At 40.6% G+C, this 20,692-nt stretch overlaps 2 protein-coding genes across 2 annotated transcripts in view; both read left to right on the top strand.

Moving 5' to 3' along the window:
* The window catches only part of coro1ca (coronin, actin binding protein, 1Ca), a 57,416-nt gene extending 42,960 nt beyond the window's left edge, over positions 1-14,456 (top strand). Inside the window, exons 3-11 of the mRNA XM_080432537.1 lie at positions 2,685-2,807; positions 3,882-4,011; positions 4,360-4,541; positions 5,132-5,251; positions 6,509-6,613; positions 6,718-6,863; positions 9,737-9,794; positions 9,934-10,176; positions 11,092-14,456. Of these exons, the coding sequence (XP_080288663.1) occupies positions 2,685-2,807; positions 3,882-4,011; positions 4,360-4,541; positions 5,132-5,251; positions 6,509-6,613; positions 6,718-6,863; positions 9,737-9,794; positions 9,934-10,176; positions 11,092-11,211 (1,227 nt within the window). The 3' untranslated portion in view covers positions 11,212-14,456. The remainder of the gene's footprint in view (positions 1-2,684; positions 2,808-3,881; positions 4,012-4,359; positions 4,542-5,131; positions 5,252-6,508; positions 6,614-6,717; positions 6,864-9,736; positions 9,795-9,933; positions 10,177-11,091) is intronic.
* A 1,580-nt stretch (positions 14,457-16,036) lies between these two features.
* tmem119a (transmembrane protein 119a) lies at positions 16,037-20,576 on the top strand. Its single transcript, XM_080433285.1, has 2 exons — positions 16,037-16,167; positions 18,617-20,576. Exon 2 carries the CDS (start codon positions 18,632-18,634, stop codon positions 19,370-19,372), a length of 741 nt encoding a protein of 246 aa, XP_080289411.1. The 5' UTR covers positions 16,037-16,167; positions 18,617-18,631; the 3' UTR covers positions 19,373-20,576.
* Positions 20,577-20,692: the final 116 nt, after the last annotated feature.

Genomic DNA, 20,692 nt, shown 5'->3' with positions numbered 1-20,692 from the left:
ACTGGAAATCCTGAACAACGCACTGACTCATATCCTGGACAGGCCGTCTGGTATTCAGGGCCAGATCACTGTTTACAGGGTAATTTATACTAAAAGTGTTTGATGTTTATGTTCAGCTCTATCTTAGATTTTCGAAGAGGTCCCCTTATTCTTGCATTGACAAATTTAGATCCTGGCGTCGGGCATGACACCTACTGGTTGAGATGAAACCCTGTCTGAAGCTCATAAGCCCAACATCTCCTTGGCCAAGAAGGCATTCCGTAGAGGCAGTGGTAGAGGTTTGGTCTCTCCTCTGGGAGACCTGGGTTCAAAATAAATCTCAGGTTTTACAGTTGCAATTACCTCTCTCCGCCGGGAGAAGACAGATTGTAGCTTATACTTTTAGATTGTCACTATCCCTTTTTAACACCTAGAAACTAGCTGTTTTCCTATGATATCTTAATGACATAGAAATGGGTTGTAGTCATTTCATACTCTAGTCTACTTTATTTATTTATTTGGGGGGGAGGGGGGGTTTAGCTTGAATTATTCTTTAGAACAAATTGGTGATTGTGTTCTGCTTTTTTGTTCTCAAACGTACTTGGGAAAAATAATCTGCACTGCCAGAGCATGAGTGAATTTGCATAGTGCTTACTGCTTACGTTCAGCCTATCTGGGGCCATTATTGTCACTGTGCCCAGTCAAATGGTAGATTGACTGTGGGCACTGAGATTGTTTAAAAAAAAATGTATTAGGGAAACCATTATTCTTTAAATAGTGCTGCAGCAGCAGCATGGATCACTGTAGCTGACATCATCTATCTGGCCCTCGTATGGAGCAAAGAACAGGGCGTGTCTCATAATACTCATCCATCCATATTCAATTCATATTACTGCATTGCTCTCTAGGGCTGTCACGATCATGACATCTTTGTCATACAAATAATTGCGATTAGCTATTTTTGGGCATTGGAACATAAGAATAAAAAATAGGCCTAATTGCTCTCAATAGTGTGTTGAGAAAGCAGCTGATATTCCCGGCTTTTAAAGTTAGAGGTCTGTTTGAATAAAGGCCTAGATCTAGCAGAACAGAGGAAGTCATCTAAATGAGTGGAAAAGGACTATTGTCTTGACACAGTTGGGTGTGCATGTCCTTGTGTGACGGTCCTTCAGGGGGAAGTGTATTTCTGGTTGTCTGGTCCAATAGTTGTACAAGTGCATTACATAAAAGGCCCAGTGTAGTGGTTGGTTTGGAGTGATCATTTAAGAAAGGAACGGTTGCAGAAAACTTGACATCTGCTGTCATGCATCAGGCCTGGTAAACAGGGGTGTAACTTTCCATAGATCCCATTCTCTTAATATTTTATTTCATCCTGCACTGTATTTCTTTTCAAATGGCCTTTCCATAATTTAGATGTTAACATTTTATTGCAAATTTTGTGAAGTTTTTTGTTGTTTGATCAGACTTTTCATCCGTTTTATGTAAAGCATAAAAACTTTAAAGCACTTAACTTTGTGCTCTATAAAAAAAAACGTTTCTTTATCTTGTTTAATCTCTGCATGCCTGCTCGGTATAGCACCAATGCACTCCAGGCTTCTATATTGGCTGAAAGATACAGTGACAAAACTAGTCTGACCAATGTCAGGTATTAGTCTTTGGGTTCACACGGCCCTCTCTCAGGGACCTTCTGTTTCCCAGACTGCCTCTCTCTCTCTCTGCACATAATGCGTGAATGGACCATGTAATAGGACTAATAACGTGTAGTTAGGCTTCGTTTACAGAACTTGATGGGTGTGTTCTGTGTTTGGGGGATAGGGCTTTTTACCTTATGGCTCGAAAGGTCTCCTTTTTTTTTAAATAGAAGCTGTTTAGGCAGTTTTGCTTTATTTTGGACAGCAAAGAGAGGCAAGAAACTGATGTCAGAGAGGGATAAAGACATATTAGATAGGTGTTCCAGGCAGCTGAACCATCGATAGGTATCAGTGCACCCCGGAAAAGTGTCATCTTGTCCAGGTCACTGTTTAACACATTCACTGCCAGAGGTTTTTTAAAACCGGGTGCCAGCGTTTTTTTTACCTTTTCAAGTAGTCACAAAATATTTTCCGTGATCACCGTCCTCACAGTGATCCCCTCATTACACAGTCTTGTAGAATTAAAAAAAAAAAATTGGATATGAAAATGTTATGTAAATAATGTTAATAGAATACCTTTTAGATAGATTTCTATTTTCTCAAATGATTGTATGGTGCCATCAATGCAAAGATGTATACATATTAAAGCAGTTACTTAAAAAAAAAGGAAAAAATAGGCTTTTTCTGCCTTTTTATTTGATAGAATACAGTAGACTCAGGAAATGGGGAGAGAGAGAGATGGGGAGTGACACGCAGCAAAGGTCGTCGGGATTAGCAGCCCGGACCGCTATGCCAGCCGTCCGGGCCAGGGGCAGTCACATTTCTTCGTCCTGTCAAGTGTCAACCTATGGCCACCAACAAATGATCACATTTTAGCACTGACAAAATCAACCACTGGATTCATTTTCCACTTCCAGTATGTTTTTGTCAGTTATATATAGTTTGCCATTGGGATTATACTGGTAATTGTCACGTTTCACAACTTCTTCACAATTTCCGCATGGGCTATGTTGTCTAAGCAGAACCAGCAGGAGACTAATCTTGTTACTTGTTTGTTTATCTTCCCCTTTACAGACGGGCCGCATTGACAAATCCTACCCCACAGTGTGTGGTCACACAGGCCCTGTGTTAGACATCGACTGGTGTCCCCACAATGACCAGGTCATTGCCAGTGGCTCAGAGGACTGCACAGTCATGGTAGGTTTGATGTCATCCTGCACACCTTAAGTGAGACAAGTCGTTCTGTGTAACACACACACACACACACACACACACACGCGCACTTCAGCTAGTAACCGACTTGAGACTACATGTTTTGGTTGCGAAATACCAGATTTTCATAGCCCCAGGATGGGTACAAACCTCACCCTCTGGATCAGATTAGGCACAAATATGTGTCATAGGAATCAGAGCTGGGCGGTGATTTAGCTTCTTTATTGGGCTGACGTCACTGATTTGTTTGAATCTAGTGCTATACATACTTTACTGTGTCCTTATTTGGCCCTTAGTGTTGCTACCACTTCCCCTACCTGAAAGAGTCAACTTCCCTGTTTAACCTGCTCAGGGCTATAAAACTACCCAGGATTGTGAATACATGCAGTGTTTCCACAGGCCTGTATGTTTGCAGAAGTTGACCCATCACTTGATTTCTTTCCAGCATTTAGTTTGGGGACAGAAAATCTGAATAGGTTCTGTTTAGTTTTGTATTATGATTACTATTAACTGTGTGTGTGTGTGTGTGTGTGTGTGTGTGTGTGTGTGTGTGTGTGTGTGTGTGTGTGCGTGTGTGCGTGTGCGCGCCCGTGCATGTGTGTGTCAGTTGTATAATTAAGATTAATTAAAACTAAATGTGTCTGTATAGTATATGCCGTCATCAAATCCTATGGATTGACTTCTTAGTCTCTGCTGCCCCCTTCTGGATCTGTGAGAGAATTGTCATCTAATAATAATAATATGGTGGTAATACTCAGGTTTTAGGGTATTTTTTATCACAGTACATTAGCACATACGTGAAATTTGTCCTCTACATTTACCCATCTACTATCTACAGCTCCCAGGGAGCAGTTGGGGGTTAAGTGTCTTGCTGAGGAACAATTTGACTCATAGACCAGGGCCGGGGGTGAACCTGGGACCTTTCCCAGACAGTCTCTCTATCTATTCAAGCTATGGCCGAATGGGTAGACAGGAGCTGTGTGTTATGTTAGTATTATGCATGTATCGCTCCTTGGCTGTCTTTGTTTACTGATGTTTGTCTGTCATGTTTCTTGATAGGTATGGCAGATCCCTGAAAACGGTCTGGTCACCGCTCTGGCTGAACCCGTTGTGGTCCTGGAGGGCCACTCCAAACGGGTTGGCATTATCTCATGGCACCCTACAGCACGCAACGTCCTACTCAGTGCAGGTAAGCGCCTTCCTCCTTGGCCCTGGGAGGACCAAAATAAGATATTAAAAAATATTCTGCAGTCATTCATTTGTAAGCTTTGTGCAAAGCTGAACATTAAATACAATATTTCACCTTGGCCTTTTTTGCTTGACTGAAAATAAATAATTTAATTTAGTTGGAATAGCATGTTATTATAATACGGTGCTGGTGTTGTGGTTCTGGTGTGCTGCGTGCTTATGTGAACAAATCAAGTTCCACGTATCCCTTTCTTTTTCCCTTGCTGAGCCTCAAAGTCAGCATAGATGGAATCTATGTCAAGTACTGTAGCTTTTAATGTGTGCATGCTACTTCTCTTTTTTTTGCCAGGCTGTGACAACATGATCATCGTCTGGAATGTTGGCACAGGGGAGGCCATGATCAACCTGGAGGACATGCATCCTGACGTTATTTACAGCGCATGCTGGAACCGCAACGGCAGCCTCATCTGCACTTCCTGCAAGGACAAGGGCATCCGAGTAATCGACCCACGAAAGGAAAAGCTTGTGGCTGTGAGTGGTGTTTTTGATTTGTTCATGTTTGCCATTCTTCTGTATAGGACAAAGCATCTCACTCAGAATTGAAGGCTTTGACCAAGGAGATTAGATGGATTACTATGAAGAATTACATTTAAAGACTAGGGTAGGGGCATCCATGGTAAAGTCCCTGCCCACCACTGTGGGAACTGGGGTTTGAATGCTCCACAGTGCATCCAGCTTGGCTGGTCGCTTCATGAGCAGAGTTGGCATTCTCTGTTGCTGCACTAGCGACTTCTACAGGTTGTTGTGCAGGGAGTGGATCTGGAAAGGATAGCGTGTTCCTCTGCAAGTGTTACGTCCTCCCGGTGAAACTCCTCACTGTTTGGTGAAGAAGCGGCTGGCAACGTCATGTGTATTGGAGGAGACATGTTGCCAACCCTCCGAGATCAACAGTAGGAGTCAGCAGTGACAAGGACAATACACATTGGGGGGAATTGACATGGGGAGGAAAATAGAAAAGTATAGGGTGCTATTCTTTTCAAATTTAAACCAGGGATCAGAATACGAATATTAACCATGGCCAGATAAGAGTTGTATTTTGACCTGTGACGTATACTTCACAGGAGAAGGAGAAGGCACATGAGGGAGCGCGACCCATGAGGGCCATTTTCCTGGCTGATGGTAATGTCTTCACCACAGGTTTCAGCCGCATGAGTGAGAGACAGCTAGCCCTCTGGAACCCGGTAGGTTGCCATTTCCATGGAGATATGGAATAACATCATGGCATTACTTATATGCTAAATATAATATAAGGCCCTTAACTCTGGGGGTATACTGTATTTTAGGTAAGGGTCCTTGTCATCATGGTACTCCGTATATGGGGATTTGTGGATTTTATATTTCCCACTCGGTGCATCACTCCCTTGGGTTCTCCGCGACCGAGTTTGAAGTCAGTCGGTCACACGGTTCTCCTGGGACACACACACGCGCACAAACAGAGATTTTGCGCATTTATAGAAGGATTTGTTTAATTGAAAACCAAAAAAGCATACAACAGTTTCAAGTCACAGAATGTATTTTCACTTTGTCAGGAAACCAGAAAGAAAAAGCTTGCTTACATTAAATAATACTGTATAGTACATGAAACAAACATTCCTGCTGGTATCTGGAGACCTTTTTCCAACTGTCTTTGATTAGTTGAATATTTTATTAGGCAAAATATTTTAAACAGCACAGTTACATTTAACACATTGGGTGCCAGTATTTTATAATAACAGATTACGTTCGGTGCCAGAAATCTCACCGTTTAGCTGCGCAGCGCTGTTTAAGCTGTAGACTCCACGATGTGCATTCCACGTGAAAAAAAGCATGCCTCCATTTTGCCCAATGGTCCTGGCTAACGCCTGGAACGATAACATCTCTTACGCGAGTAACAATGGCGGAGCGATCATGCATACAAAATGAGTCGTTTTCCCCAGCGTAAAAAGTTTCGGAGTTATAGGGGTTTTAGAGAAGGAGATGGGAAGCGGATGGGCGCCATGTTTTTTGACACAGTGATCCATCTGGCCTATCCTTCTCAGAATCACCACGGGTGATTCCAGAGCTGCTCCAGCCCCTCCCATGTGGAAAAAAAAAGAAAAAAACAAAAAGACACCAAACACGGTTCAGACCGTGTTTGGCACCCGATGTGTTAAAATACTTTGTCTAAAAGGTCAGTTCAAAAAAGTCCTTGCGGTCTTGATTCCATTGAGGTCCTTGGTATTCAATTCATAGTCATATATAGTGGCACCAACAGTTCAAATATCAACACAAAAAATACAGGAAAAATAACGCTATGTACAAACAAAAACAAAAAACGCAGAAAACATTATATGCTATATGTACAACAATGGGGGGAGGATGAAAGTCAAAGCAAAAGGAGGGGGGGGGGGGGTCCCATGAAAATCTCTAGAGTTGAAGCTCATCAGCAGGACCACTCTGACCAGATGCTTAATTTTCAGCAAAGCATGGATGAGGCCATTTCTGTCCATGAAATGGACACCAGCAACGGAGTCCTCCTGCCCTTCTATGACCCAGACACCAATGTGGTTTACCTTTGTGGGAAGGTATGTTGTCTCTAAACAGTGTTCAAATGGAGGTTTAGGTCAAATTCCATGTAGCTCAATGCAGAAATAATATCACCCCTTTATATTTTGTTGGTGATTGATAGGGTGACAGCAGCATTCGCTACTTTGAGATCACGGACGAGGCTCCGTTTGTCCACTACCTCAACACTTTCACCACCAAGGAACCACAGAGGGGTATGGGCTACATGCCCAAGAGGGGACTTGATGTCAATAAGTGTGAAATAGCAAGGTAAGCTTGAAGAAGCAGTTTAATACTGTGATTTTTAAACCTTTTATGCACACAGCTCCTCAAAGGTCACGTCAAAATCCCTAGGCGCACCTGTATTCATATCCATGGAAAATTGCTCTTATCTCTCTACAAATCATTTTATTTACTAGTACCAAATAAGACAAAATATATATATATTTTTGAGGGTATAGAATTTGCCACACCTGAACTGGACTTAATGCACTCCATTGTGTCCCTACAAACCATTTGGGAACCCCACTGGATTGTTTGTCACACCAGCCATATTATTGGCATGAAATAGTTGGGTAAACACAGGTGTTACCAATGATACTGATTACGGGTGTGTTCCATTCAGGTCAAATTGTTGCTATAGAGCACCGAAGTCTGACGTAATTTACGCATCCTACCTGGGTCACGTTTTTTTCCCCCATTCTGAATTCCCATAGATGTGTTTTAATATCGCGTCAAATAAGAACTGTGTTCCAAAAATACGCAAATTATCCTGGCGGTTTGACTCTTATGGATATGAAGCATCAACTGACGGTGAGAAAACGCTAATGTTACTTCTGCTGAATTAGTAAAATTTTCGCCAGAAACAGACTGTATCAAATATGAGTGACTGACTATCACAAACGATACAGAGCCACCTCTCTGACAATATTGCAGAGACAGTTTGTTTATTTTTGGACCACAAGTCTTATGAGATGATTCTAAGATGACCCAATGTTATTCTCCATAGAGAAATTACTTCCGCGACCCAGGGGATGAACGAGTGACCTCAGGACTTTTGTACTCTATTGTCATGGATTAAAGTTCAGCGACGGATTTCCGTTATTTGGATCCCATATAGGCCAAACAGTATATGGGATCAGTGTAGAATAGATCCACAAAAGAGAAGAACAAGTGGTGGTGGGGTGGTAGGCGACAGCAATCAGTAGACATTAGTCGTCAAAACACAGCCCACTGACACCCTGATCTATAAACCATCTAAATAGTTTACGACCCTTATCATAATTATGTTGATTTGTACATAGGCTGGTTGGACGGCGGAGGGACGTCACACCTCCCTGCTGAATCAACAGGCAGACAGAAGTTACCAGATAATATATTAAAATTGGCTTAAGGGAGGACCGGCCGGCATATAAGGAGTTCCCAATGCAGCTACATAGCTAACCTCAATGTGTCGTATGGCATCATGTGTAAACAAATCCGTCAGCTCCATATATGGGCACAAAAGGGGGCATGCCCATATATGGGCATGTACTGATGACATCAGGAATCTCCATATATGGGCATTTCAGTCGGATCTGCGGTGCTGTGTAGGTGTCCGGGCCGCATAGCGCGCTTATTTTATGTTTGTTAATGTGCGCTAGTTGTCAAGCATGTCTCACCACATCTTTCCCTGTCATTCGAGACGTAATTGTGTCATTCTGACTAAATTGAACGCATTTAGTTGCTGGTTAGTAAAGTGATCGTATAGTCTCCAAAATATCAAATTACGGCAATTCTGGAATAACCTGAAGCTAGAAATCGAAAAATGGATAACTACACGAGAGGTAGGCTAATGAATCTAATTATGTGTATGGAGAGAGAGAGTGTGTATGATGTATGTTCATAGCGCAACACAAATTGTTTACCATCGCTCAACCACCAGTTAATAACATTTTAGCTTTTAAGATCATCGATGATAAGAGGGGAACCCTCAAATTAAAAACAAAATAAAGGTAACCCGATTATAACTCGTTTCTCCAATAAAGTTGTTTTTTTTTACAGCTTGGTACAAAATAAAGAATGGATTGGCACATATTCACAGTGAAGACATTAGAGAACAGAGAAGCACAATATTGACGATTCAATGAATGCGAATCAATGAATGCGAATGCGAGAAAATTGTCTTTGAGCAACTGTATAGCCTAACTCTGTGTGGTGTTACCACCCGAGAAATTGGCATGCGCCATCCACTCACTTTGTTCTCAGTTTTTTTTTTCTCTTGGACCCACTTTCATCACTGTTTAGGAAACCTTGTGCGGGGCTTCTTTCATGCCGTTTCACAGATTGGGACATATAGGAAAGGCTCTATGCTAAATGGAACAAAGCTTTAATTAGTATCTTTGGTAACACCTGTGAAGAATGTACTATTTAATGTCATTGTCAATATGGCTGCTGTGGAAAAGATCTACTGGGTATCATGATAATTCAGACACACCATGTAGTCAAGCTCCTAACTCTTACAGATAATCAGCTGATAGCTCAGCTGAGGAAATATCCACATCAGCTGACAACTCAGCTGATTCACGCACCAATCAAATTGAATTATTCGGGTCTCTCTTCATGACAAATAAGCCCTTTCACCTTTTACTAAAGGGGGCAGCAGTTGGTCAGGACATAGAGCAGCCGTCTTTGAATGAGAGGGTTCCCGGCTCGATCTCCGGCTCCTCCAGGCTTCATGTCGAGGCGTCCCTGAGCAAGAAACTGAACATTTAATTGATCCACGATTTCACATGCGCTCACTTGAACGGCACACTGCTCCTAATAGGCTGGGTCAAATGCAGAGAATGGAACCATATCGCCTATAACATCGCATATAATGTTGATAATAAATTTGAACTTTGACAAGAGTGGTCCTGACTCCTGAATGAAATTGGAAATATTTTTTATCTGACGGCCAGAATATATTTTTTTGTAATAGTCAACCCTGGGTACTTCCTACCTTCTCCACTAGGAGGTAGTACTTCTTCACAACATAATCAGTAAGCTCTCTTGGCATACTCTAGTTACAGGGGGAAAAAACGACAACACACAGCTCAGTGAAATTGTATGTTCTTTTAATGCATTACAGAGTGGGTAATCAGCCTCTTCTTGTGTGTTGACAGATTCTATAAGCTGCATGAAAGGAAGTGTGAACCCATCATCATGACTGTACCTAGGAAGGTGAGATTAAATCCTAAACCACACACAAACTGCTATTAGGCCTCTTTTCACCTCTCTTTATTGCTGGTGTCCATGTAAAAAGCCAGGCATGTACCTAAATGTGTTTTTCATGGTGATTCTGTCTTGCTCTACCCTCCAGTCGGACTTGTTCCAGGACGACTTGTATCCGGACACAGCAGGTCCAGACGCAGTTCTGGAAGCAGAAGAGTGGTTTGATGGGAAGAACGGAGACCCCGTCCTTATCTCCCTTAAGAACGGCTATACCCCGGGCAAGAACCGCGACCTCAAGGTGGTAAAGAAGAACATTCTGGACAGCAAGCTGACCAAGAACGCGGAGAACACGGCCCCCCCCATCAAGTCTGCCTCTCCAACTCCATCCATTGTGAGTCGGCTAACCCACACAGTACTCTAATGTACTGATTTGTTCCATGCAGTACCAGATTAGTCCAGTCCAGACATCCACTACATATTGGATGACTGTTCAATGGCTGCTGCTTTTGAAAATGCAAACAAGGATAGAAATCCACTCATTCTTTTCCACTGTGTATAATGTGTCTCCCCACCCTCAGCATGCCCTTTTCCATCACTGCATCTCATTAATGCCCCTCAGTCCCGGATGCATCATGTTGCAGTTGAGTCTCTAGACCAGCAGGGTTTGTCAGGCTTAAGATTATGGGCTGAATTCATGAAGTGTTTTTTAGATGTTTACTCTGACCCACAAACTGGGGGTCTGCTGGTGCTCTGCGCACCCAGCCACTGGGCGTCCTGCCCCATCTCGCCCACAACACAGCCGCCCTCCCTGGGACCCAGCCCATGCCTCCACTGCTCTCTGCAGATTTGGCCTATAATCATAGCTCACTGGCTCCTGAAATGCAGGCTGAAGGCGGTACGCGTTAACCCTCAGGGTTCCAGGCTCTGCCACATGGCATTTGCAGCTCCAGCTGTAGGTAGTGATAAAAAAGAAAAGCTGCCGTTATTAACTGTTTCGTGCAGAGGGCTAGGTTTGACATGAATCAGAATACAGTTGGTAGATTTGCATTCAGGAAATGTGCGTAGCATTTGTTGAAAGATTGATAATAAACATAAACATGGTCATGTCATTAAAATGTCACACATACTAATGCGCGTCGCGGGTTCGAGTCCCGTTCCCGACGAGCTTTGCTGCGTGTATATCCCCGTCTCCCTCACCCTCTTTCCTGTCTACCTTCACTGAAAACTTATCAATAAAGGCAGAAAAGCCCAAAGCAATTTTTTTTTTTTTAAATGTCACTCATACATGTCTTCTTTTTTCCCACAGAAAAGTGAAGCCAAGCTGGAGGAGATCTTGAAAGAAATCAAATCCCTCAAAGACCTGGTCAGCAGTCAGGAGAAGCGAATCGTCAAACTTGAAGAGCAGATGTCCAAAATTGCCATTTAAGGACCCTCCCCAACCCGCTACAATTCAGGACGTTCCATTGGCTGGGAGGTGGGCGGGACCCGTCACTGCCAATCTCAATGACAGCGTTCCGCCTGATGCCTACCTAGCAACAATCCCTAGCAACATTCCAGACAAACTTTTTTTCTTAGCCAGCCCCTAGCCCTCAGTTAACACAGATGGATTAAAGAAGGAGGTGTGACAGATTTTTTTTTTTTATGGAAAATATTCTTTTTTTTTTATGTTGTTGAAAGAGAAATCTATTCCTTTTAATCTGTGGCAGTCATTTTTATTTTGTCCATAGGTTGTATAAACAGTCTTAACTATCCCATTCCTTTTAAAAATTATGACCAAGAAAGAATCCTGTGTGAACGGTCCCATGTATTGGTATACTGAAATGTTGTTTTTTTTCTTCCGTTTTTTGTTTTTTAAGCAGGTATCAGTATTTCTTATCCTTTATACCCCTACTTACGCTGTTGCCAAATTTTATGTAACTTTGTTTACACCTCCTTGACAGTATTTTTGTCTTCTTTTTGTGGGAAGATTGAAAATGCGAACCGTGAGGGACAACACAGTAGACTGCTAATGCGAGGAGGGGAGTTCTATCAGTGAATCACTTACTGCACGATAGCAATCAAGGAAAACGTGACTGTTGGTCACAATCGGCTGACAACTCAAAACTCTGTAATTAGGAAGAAAATCAATATTGACCGTATATACTACTTAAGCTGCCACAGTCTTTCACATCTGTGTAAACCTATTCCTACTCTTCTTGCTTTTCTCCACTTCGCCCCCCTCCTCCTCTCCTCTGAGCTTATCTGTTCTACTATCACTACACACAGCAAGTCATGTAGGCATGCAGTCCTCTCATAGCTGACATAATACCATGCCTCCTGTACTTATAGGAGTATAAAATGATCAACGGCTCGGATGAATCTCATTCGTCATTTATTGGGTGAAAAAGAACACTTTGTAAAATCCCCTCTCTCCTCTGTCAACACTTCACTGTGGTCCATTGCGCCGACTCCGCTCCAGTGGTGGGCTGTTAGTGTGAACTTATTGAGGTTTTGTGGACTTTTTCTCTCCCCCCTCTACGTTCTGCCCTTGGAAGGACCAATGACATTGTGGATTGTCAATTTTCCAAAGAAAAGGCCTGTGTTAGCTCTGCTTTGTTGTCATAAGGGGTTCAGTCACCAACCTCAATGTTTTGTATGTGTGAGGTTGCTTGTGTTCCAAGACTACGGCATGATTTATACTTTGTTGCGAGTTGTGTTGTGCACTGAAAATAGCTGAACTACAAGCTAAGTATTGCAGCTGTGATGCGTTGTGAGCTTGTAGATCTGCTATTTTTGGTGTGCGACACTGGCATGCAACTAAGTATAAATCGGGGTTAAAGTGTAATCAAGTGTGGTGGGGATTCTCTTGCCATCATTCCAGTCCATTATATGCCACCATTCTTGTTCATATGCACAACCCAGAACATGTCTGACAGGAATGTGTGCAAAATAATGACCAATTGATCTCCCTTGATTATAACTAGGTTTTGGTTGATAAATGCACAAATTACTTCAGTGTAGCGTGAGGTGTCAAGTGTATGTGAAAATGTGCCTGGTGTCTTTGGCCTTTCGGGTGTTATTGCAAGGATGTACCTACAATGTTTCATGTGCTCCTTGTCTTGTTTTGTCATGTCTTCACACACAGGAAATGTGATGAAGCGGTTGGTTATTAAATGAACTTACAGTGGAATGTGACAGACTTGCCTGTAACTACAGAGAATTGAACCGTTGATTCCTTGCTACATTGGTAATTTTAGTCTCTTTCTTGCTCAGTTGTGCTTGTTTCCCTCTTAGCACTATCACCTTTTTTTTTATGGTTATGTCTTAAATGCCCCAATTTTGTATGGCCAAGTAATTAGAGCAACCAGGAAGCATTCGGATTGTTCTGTTAAAATATTTTCATTGGTTTGCCAACTGTGATAAATTGTTTGTTTTGGTTATGGATGTGTTCTAGAAGGAAGGTGAGACCGTTCAGTCTGTTGTTTGCCTTTAAAGTTTGTTACCACTGAAAAGACCATAGAAAGTGCCATAGAGGTGGTGCCATGGGAGTGATGAATAGAGTTGGTTTGAGTTGCATAGGAGTGACATTGGATAGGTTGGCCAAGTTTCATGTTGAAGGGCTGAAGAAAGTATTTGACACAAATCGTCTCCTTAATGGACCCTTTATTTTCCTATAGCGTGTTAGTCCCCTGGATGACATCATTCAGTCCTTCCCATTCCACATTCCAGTATACTGTTTGTACTACACAGAATTTCTGCTAAAATATGGGTTGATGCATTCATAAATCTTATCTCTTCCTTTTGAGTGACCGTTGAATGCACACAAAGTTTGATTGGTTTCCACCAAAACATGAATATGGGAAAACAGTAACCACAACAAAGCAAATACAACCCAGGCAGCTGCCGGCCACGTTAAAGGCCCACTGATACATGTTGGGTTTCAGCACCATTTGTTCACAGACCACTAGTGAAAGTAAAACTAAAACATGCTAAAGAAATGAGTCTAACATTAAAGGACAATGTGTCATGTTGAATCTGTACTGCCCTATCTGTACATTAGACTGCTAGTCTTTGGTCTCTTCATAGCACTCTTGGAACAGGAGCTATGATTTATTGAATGGAATATAATGAATAGTTTTTCAAAGGGACACTGTAGGTCGGAGGAATGTGCAGTTGCAAGGTAGAAGTATTTGAAATAAAGGCCTAGCAAATTGTTGAAAGCTGTGTAAATAACCTCACCATGTTGTTTTGTTTTGTTTTATTTTTGTCTTAGTTTTATTTTAATTATTTTTGTTTTTTGTTTCTTGTGGTTGTGCTGAAGAGGGTATTGTATGGGAGTTGGGTTATTAGCCATATTCACACAGTGGCCATTTTACTCTTATTTAATTAATTACTTAATACCCAAGTATTAAATAAAACAAAATGGCCACCTTGTGAATGTGGTCAATGGCGTGTTTTAAATGTTTCCCCTTTATGTTCCTGCGCCTTGCCATAACCCGTCATGTGATTACAAAAAAAGTCTCCACCTTATCACAGGTATTACACATATGTAGAAACAAATCAGTCACAGAAGAAAACATACCAGGATTAAGCCTCATGTGGAGGTGTGCTCAGCGTTTTTGTTCATTATTCCTGCTTCAAGTATCAAACGTTGATTATAAGAAATATTAATAAACACATTTTAAAAAAGTGGCTTTGCTGTATAATTCTCAAATATTGGGTTTTATAAGTTTATAAAAGTTGAAAATCTATTTGTATGTCTGCACATCAATTATTCTATTTGGTGGCGATTTACATTGGCCTTTATCACATGCCAGTTCAGACAGACGTGCCTCAACCACTGTCATCCAAATAACGGCATGCCTCCATACTTGGCCCACATGTCACCTTTACCTTCAGTTTTCCCAGTGGAATCTTACCTGTGTATGTTTTCAGTCTCACACTTGTGTGTTTCAGTTTCAATTTAGGGAAATTTTCCTTTTAAGGATGTGATGGATAGTGCAGATCCAATATCCAGTTCCATTTTTAATGGCACTCCATTAACTTAGGCTGGGTGTCAGCCGTTTGACTTCACTGTCCTCATCTTTTGTGGAATATAACTCAAGACTGGACAAATTTATCTTCAATTGTTATCTGAGTCTGTTTCTGTTACTTCATGTACTTTTTTGTTCCCTTTTCCTGTTCTCTTTTGAGAATGTCACTGTACTTTGATTTACAAATATTCTGTATGTCCTCTTTTATTGCACTTTTATCCGCAGGCCACCATGGTTCATATGGACCTTTGTACATGCTAATAAGAAGTAGTGCCAAATACTTTTATCTAATATTGAAATAATGTATTCTTTACTTGAATACATAGCATCAAGGCACATTATTTTTTCATATTTATTTGGGGAAATATATTCAACTGACATAGCCAATGTATAGAGTTTGAAATGTAATATTCTCAAAACCTTTTGATGCATATGGTATTGTCCCTATTGCTTGTCAAATACAGCTATAGTACATACTTTACAGCTTACAATAGTTGTAGGCTGACCCGCCATAATATCAAGATCCTCCACCAATTGTGAACAAAGATGAACATTTTCAGATGAAGATGAACATTTTACTTACTCCAAACAGAAGTCCTGCATAGGTCTGGAGCTAAATACTTGTACAAGACCATATAGCGTATATGTTCACTGTACATATGTTTTGGGATTAAAGGCGTGCCTACTCTCTCTTCATAGGTCTTGTATGTCCAATCGAGGCAGGCTGTAATCAAGGGAACTTAATTAGAGAGGACTCAGTGGGAGGCAGAGAAATCTAGGGACTCGCCCTGCCAAGTACAGAAATACCCGCTAACCTTCACCATAGGAGCGATGCACAAACTGTAATGGTTTTGGGAATCTCACGTGGAAATTGGAAATGGAGTGTGATGATCATCAGTGAACATAATCACTGATTTAATTTTTTTGTATTAAACAATATAGATCAATTAGATTGATATGACATTCATTTGATTTTAGTTCAAGACTTAATCATGTATGAGAATGTTTCAAAAAAGTCCAGTCACTATGATATGGTGTGTCCTTCTACAGCAGTTTAGGAAAAAAATCTGGTTGGATGTGGACCTGGAATGGTTCCTGGATGCGGATGGAGGATGGGGGTGAGTATAGACTGAGAGGGAGGAGATGATGAAAATAGAGGGATGGACATCATTTTGCAATGAACAGGCTTTTTAGAGCTCAGGGAAAAAAAACTCAGTATAATTTCCAAGCAAGGGCAGGGCGTATGCTTGGAAGCTCTCATCCACCCTCAGTTTCCTCTCATTACTCTTGTCTCCCCCTTATTCTTTCTTTCTCCCTATTTCATTCAAGTTGTGTTGTGCTCAGAGGACAAGCCCAAGAAATCACATCCTGTAAGTACTCATACTTACATTTTGTTTCATTTTTACAATATTCATATTTGATTACATTTAATTGAACTTGCACATAACGAAGAGAAAATTAAAGGTAGATATGCATACAGTATTTTGGGTGATGCAAACTGTACCCCAAGTAAGAACATTTGCATCACTTTGCTGTTCATGTTCAAGAGTTACAAAGACCTTTTCTCAGGATATGCTGTGACTGTCTAATCTTTTGTGTGCTTCTATTGCAAGCAAATACAAAAGAAAAGTTTGTCTTTTTCTTTTTTAAAGCTAAAGTAATTGATTTTTTTTTTTTTACGTTTTTTTTTGGTTAAATAGTTAAAGGAGAATTTTGGACTAAGTTTTTCTTACCTTTTCTATGATGTTATGATATCTTAGGATGAATGGTACAGTAGAAAAATGTCATAACTCCATCCCAGGTCCGCCACAGCTTAAAACGTGCGTGGATAGGCCTTGCGCTAGATCGCATATTTGAATAGCTTTTTTTTTTATTATTTTTTTTAGATCTGACGTTCATAGTGACAGAACACTATGCAACCAAAAAAAAAAAAAACTAAGTCTCGCTAGACGAGATTGAGATCTCGAGATTGAAATCTCGTCTAGCGAGACTAGTTTTTTAGTTTTTTTTGGAAAGTGTTCTGTCACTATGAACGTCAGATCTAAAAAAAGAAAAAAAAATTATGAAAATATGTGATCTATCTGATGTCCTAGTAATCATTGTTATAGAGTGTTTGTTCAGTAACTCTCCAGCTCTTTAATAAACAGAAAATACATTTTCAGGTGGGTTGCCATTTTCAGCCAGTCAGGAGAGAGTACCCATTTATGATTTATCAGCTTAAATTTTTGTGTTCCAGTGTGTCATAATTTCCAATTTCACTTGTTTAATCTATATCTTGCGTGAGTTCTCTCTCCTGATGGGATCAAATTGATATCTCAACCTGAAAATGTATATTCTGTTTAATAAAGAGCTGGAGAGATATGGAGACTCCAGTTACTGAAAAAAAATCTGAATATAGAGCTATTTAACACTTATTTTAACAAAAAGATATATCACTTACCCTAGCCTAGTGTACTAAAATAATTACTTTTCCAATCAAACTACCAGTTTTATCCAGTGAATATGTGAGTTTCTAATTATATATTTTTTGCATTCCTCTCTGGTGTGAAACCAAATGACATACTTTACCTTCTATCAATACCAACCTCTATATATACGTGCGTGTGCACGTGTGTGTGTGTGTATGTGTGTGCACTTGCGTGCGTGTGTGTATGTGTGTTTAAACTCATGAAAAAGTAATACTTTCATGTTTGGTTTCTCAATGTCCTTCACCTGAAGGTTTAAAGAATGACCAATGATTTCCAAGAGGTATGATTATGTCTAGATTATGTCTAGTTAATACCATACCTTGGTGCACTGATGGGGCATTATGTACTATAGCTGTACTGTACATACAGGAGTGATGTGCCAGCCAATCATCTGGTTTAACAGTATATATTACATATAGAACAGTACGCCCACACAAGTAGACATTGGGAAGGAAAAAAATCAGGATTGGTCGAGGTCGCTCTAACATGTTGATTAGTAGCTTGACTTTTCAGTTAAGCATTGTCTAATTACATACCATATTAAGATATACAGTAATGACTGTGCTATAGGTTGCAATTTTTACTGTAGGGCAAGGTTTTATAGACTTCACCTACAGTAGCTTACTGAGAAAAGATGGATGGGTGGGTAGATAGATAGATAGATAGATAGATAGATGATATATAGATAGATAGATAGATAGATATATTGATAGATAGATAGATAGATAGATAGATAGATAGACAGACAGATGGATTTATTAGGTGTATGGCTGTATGGATGGATAGGAGAGAGAGAATAGAACTAATAGTTGGTAATGTAAAACATTAAAGCCAGTTAATTTGTACAATAGTGATTGAAATCCACAACACCCTCCCTGTGCCTCCCTGTATGCATTAATATCTACTGCTAGTACAGTCTTTTGTACAGCAAGCTGCTGCTCTGTGTAAATATAGAGGCCACAGCCACAGGTCTCCCACGCCTCTCTGCTCCTTGAGGAATATATAGCTTCCTCTTGGCTTTGGTGTGGTGGATGGGTGGCCTCCCTACACTTTACAAATTATAAGCCCTACAGCACCAAACTCACAGTCTCCACCCCGAATAAATGGTGCCTAGCCTGCTCACTCTGAAAATAGATGCAGGGAGAAAAGTCGTGGATGTTTGAATAACTTTTTACTTTTCTTTATTTTTCTTTTTTTTAAATTGAAATATTTTCTGAAACATGTACCATAAATGTATAGAGTATGTCTTGCATGGGAAAGTATGCATCTCTCCTGTGATTAAGAGGGTTATGAAGATCAGATGTGGCACCTTCTTTGTGCATTGAATCAACACAGTCTCTTGTGTTTGTAGGATTGGGAAGAGAAGATGAAGTCCCACTTTGTTTTGAACCTGACGTGCGTGGCCCTGGTATTGCTCTGGGGCCATGGAGGCCATGCCTCTCCTTTATTGTACAACATCACCATGGATGGCAGTGGTGACGGAGGGGAGCCTGAGTTCCTGTTCCCGGTCGCTGTCTCTACTCGCGCCCCTGTTGACGTCACCTCAACCACCGATGCTCCCACACTCGTCAACACCATCACCACCACCATGATCCGACTCAAGGACTTTGTCCTCAGCCGAGTGGTGGACTTCTTACAGGAGAATCTACTCATCATCATTGTTGTGACTTCTCTCCTCATTGTCATGGTCTTCATCATCTGCTGTGCCTCTGCCATGAGTCATAAGCGCAAGCTGGAGGCCTACAAGCCGCCTGCAAATGCCCCCAGGAAGCACGTGGCAGACAAGACTGCAAGTGTCAAGAATGCAAGTGAGCTCCAAGACAGGCCGTATGCTGTCGACCACGTCAAGAGAATTCAGACGGCATCACCCAAGAATCTGCGCATGCCCTCTAAGGCACTGGTGGGCGAGAGGGGCAGGGATGTCAGGTCATCTCCTCGACAGGAGGTCCGAAAAGTAAGAGAGGCAGAGGAGGTGGAGAAAAGGAGGGACGAGCCCAAGTACAAAGAGCCGTCCAAGCAGAGAGAGGAGGTGCACCACAGCTCCAGTCCAAGCACCAGCTTCAGTCAGCCTGTTGTCTGCACTTGCCATCTGAAGGCCCACCACTAGGTTTGATATACCACTGCTGTTGACGTAAGAGGTGGTATGTTGGGGATCCAACCAGGAAGTAAATAAACAAGGAGGAATTTGTTTATTACAACACACAGGGCAAAAATAAAAAATACCTCAAAATGTATTATAGCACAAAGTAAAATGACCATTAAATGGAATTATGACTGCTAACGAGAATTGAAATATGTTATTTGTATCTTAAACAAAAACAAAAACATTGAAAAGGCGAATAATACTAGCTACTGTTTAAATCTGAGGTCAAAAAGAAAGATAAAAAAGAAAATGCAGCAGACACAAAATGGAAATGACCGCAGGATGTTTCTTGTTGGATGTCTGCCAAACCATAGTACCCAAATTTCCAAGTAATACATATTTCAAATACATTGTTGGAGTTGTTGCATATTTCTGCCAACACATTGGATTATTTTTAAACATTATAGAATTATACTGCTGTAACCCAAAATGTGTCTGCTTGAACTTGTTATTAACTAGGTTTTCTACTGCATTATTATTATTATTCTAGCCTACTCTACTGTACATGCCTTAGTGCTCAAAATGGTTGTTGTGAAATATTAGATTTGATCCTGAAATATTGATAGTTGTGAAAGGGAGATGGTGTGTGTCCATATTGCTATTTGTGAAGATGTAGTGCTTGTTTTGGATCATTCAAATAAGCATGTTGGTGCTGTAAATCATGCGAAATGAAAAACGTACAATATGTCATTTGAATTGAGTGGCGAAAAAATATTTTACCCTCATTAACTTTAATATTAACTTTTAATTTTTTATTTACATATCATATTGTATTTCATTTTGAGAGCCTAGTTCACAAAGCTTTAACTTACTAAAGATTGCACCTGCTGTTTCTGATAAAACATTATTTTGCAGACATTTCCTTTCCTGAATATTTATTGTCAATATATTTTGGATGTGACTCCAAACTATTATTTCTTTTTTTCATAAAACAGTTTTTTGGAATAGATTCTTTGTGAAACAGCGATCAAATTTTTCATAAATGACTCATGGGCATATTTATATACAAGATAGATTTTAGCTTTAGAATTGTTTTTATCTGCAGTCAAAAACAAATATTGGGACTGGAAACATTTGCTTTTCTATTTCTGTTTTTCTTTTGCACGTACCTTTGTTTTAACATGGTTAAAAATGACTCATGGAGGGCAATAAAGACAACTAGAAACAGTTTTCTTCTTATTTCTCTGTTACATCTTATGATGGGAAATCCATGTTACACAATTAGTCTGCAGGGAAATGTTTCATCTGTCTGTCCCACAATACTGTTGGCTGTAGGTATGTAAG

Source organism: Gymnoscopelus braueri (assembly GCF_963280865.1).
Source record: "Gymnoscopelus braueri genome assembly, chromosome: 7".
NCBI lineage: Eukaryota > Metazoa > Chordata > Actinopteri > Myctophiformes > Myctophidae > Gymnoscopelus > Gymnoscopelus braueri.
This window is presented reverse-complemented; position numbering and strand designations above follow the sequence as displayed.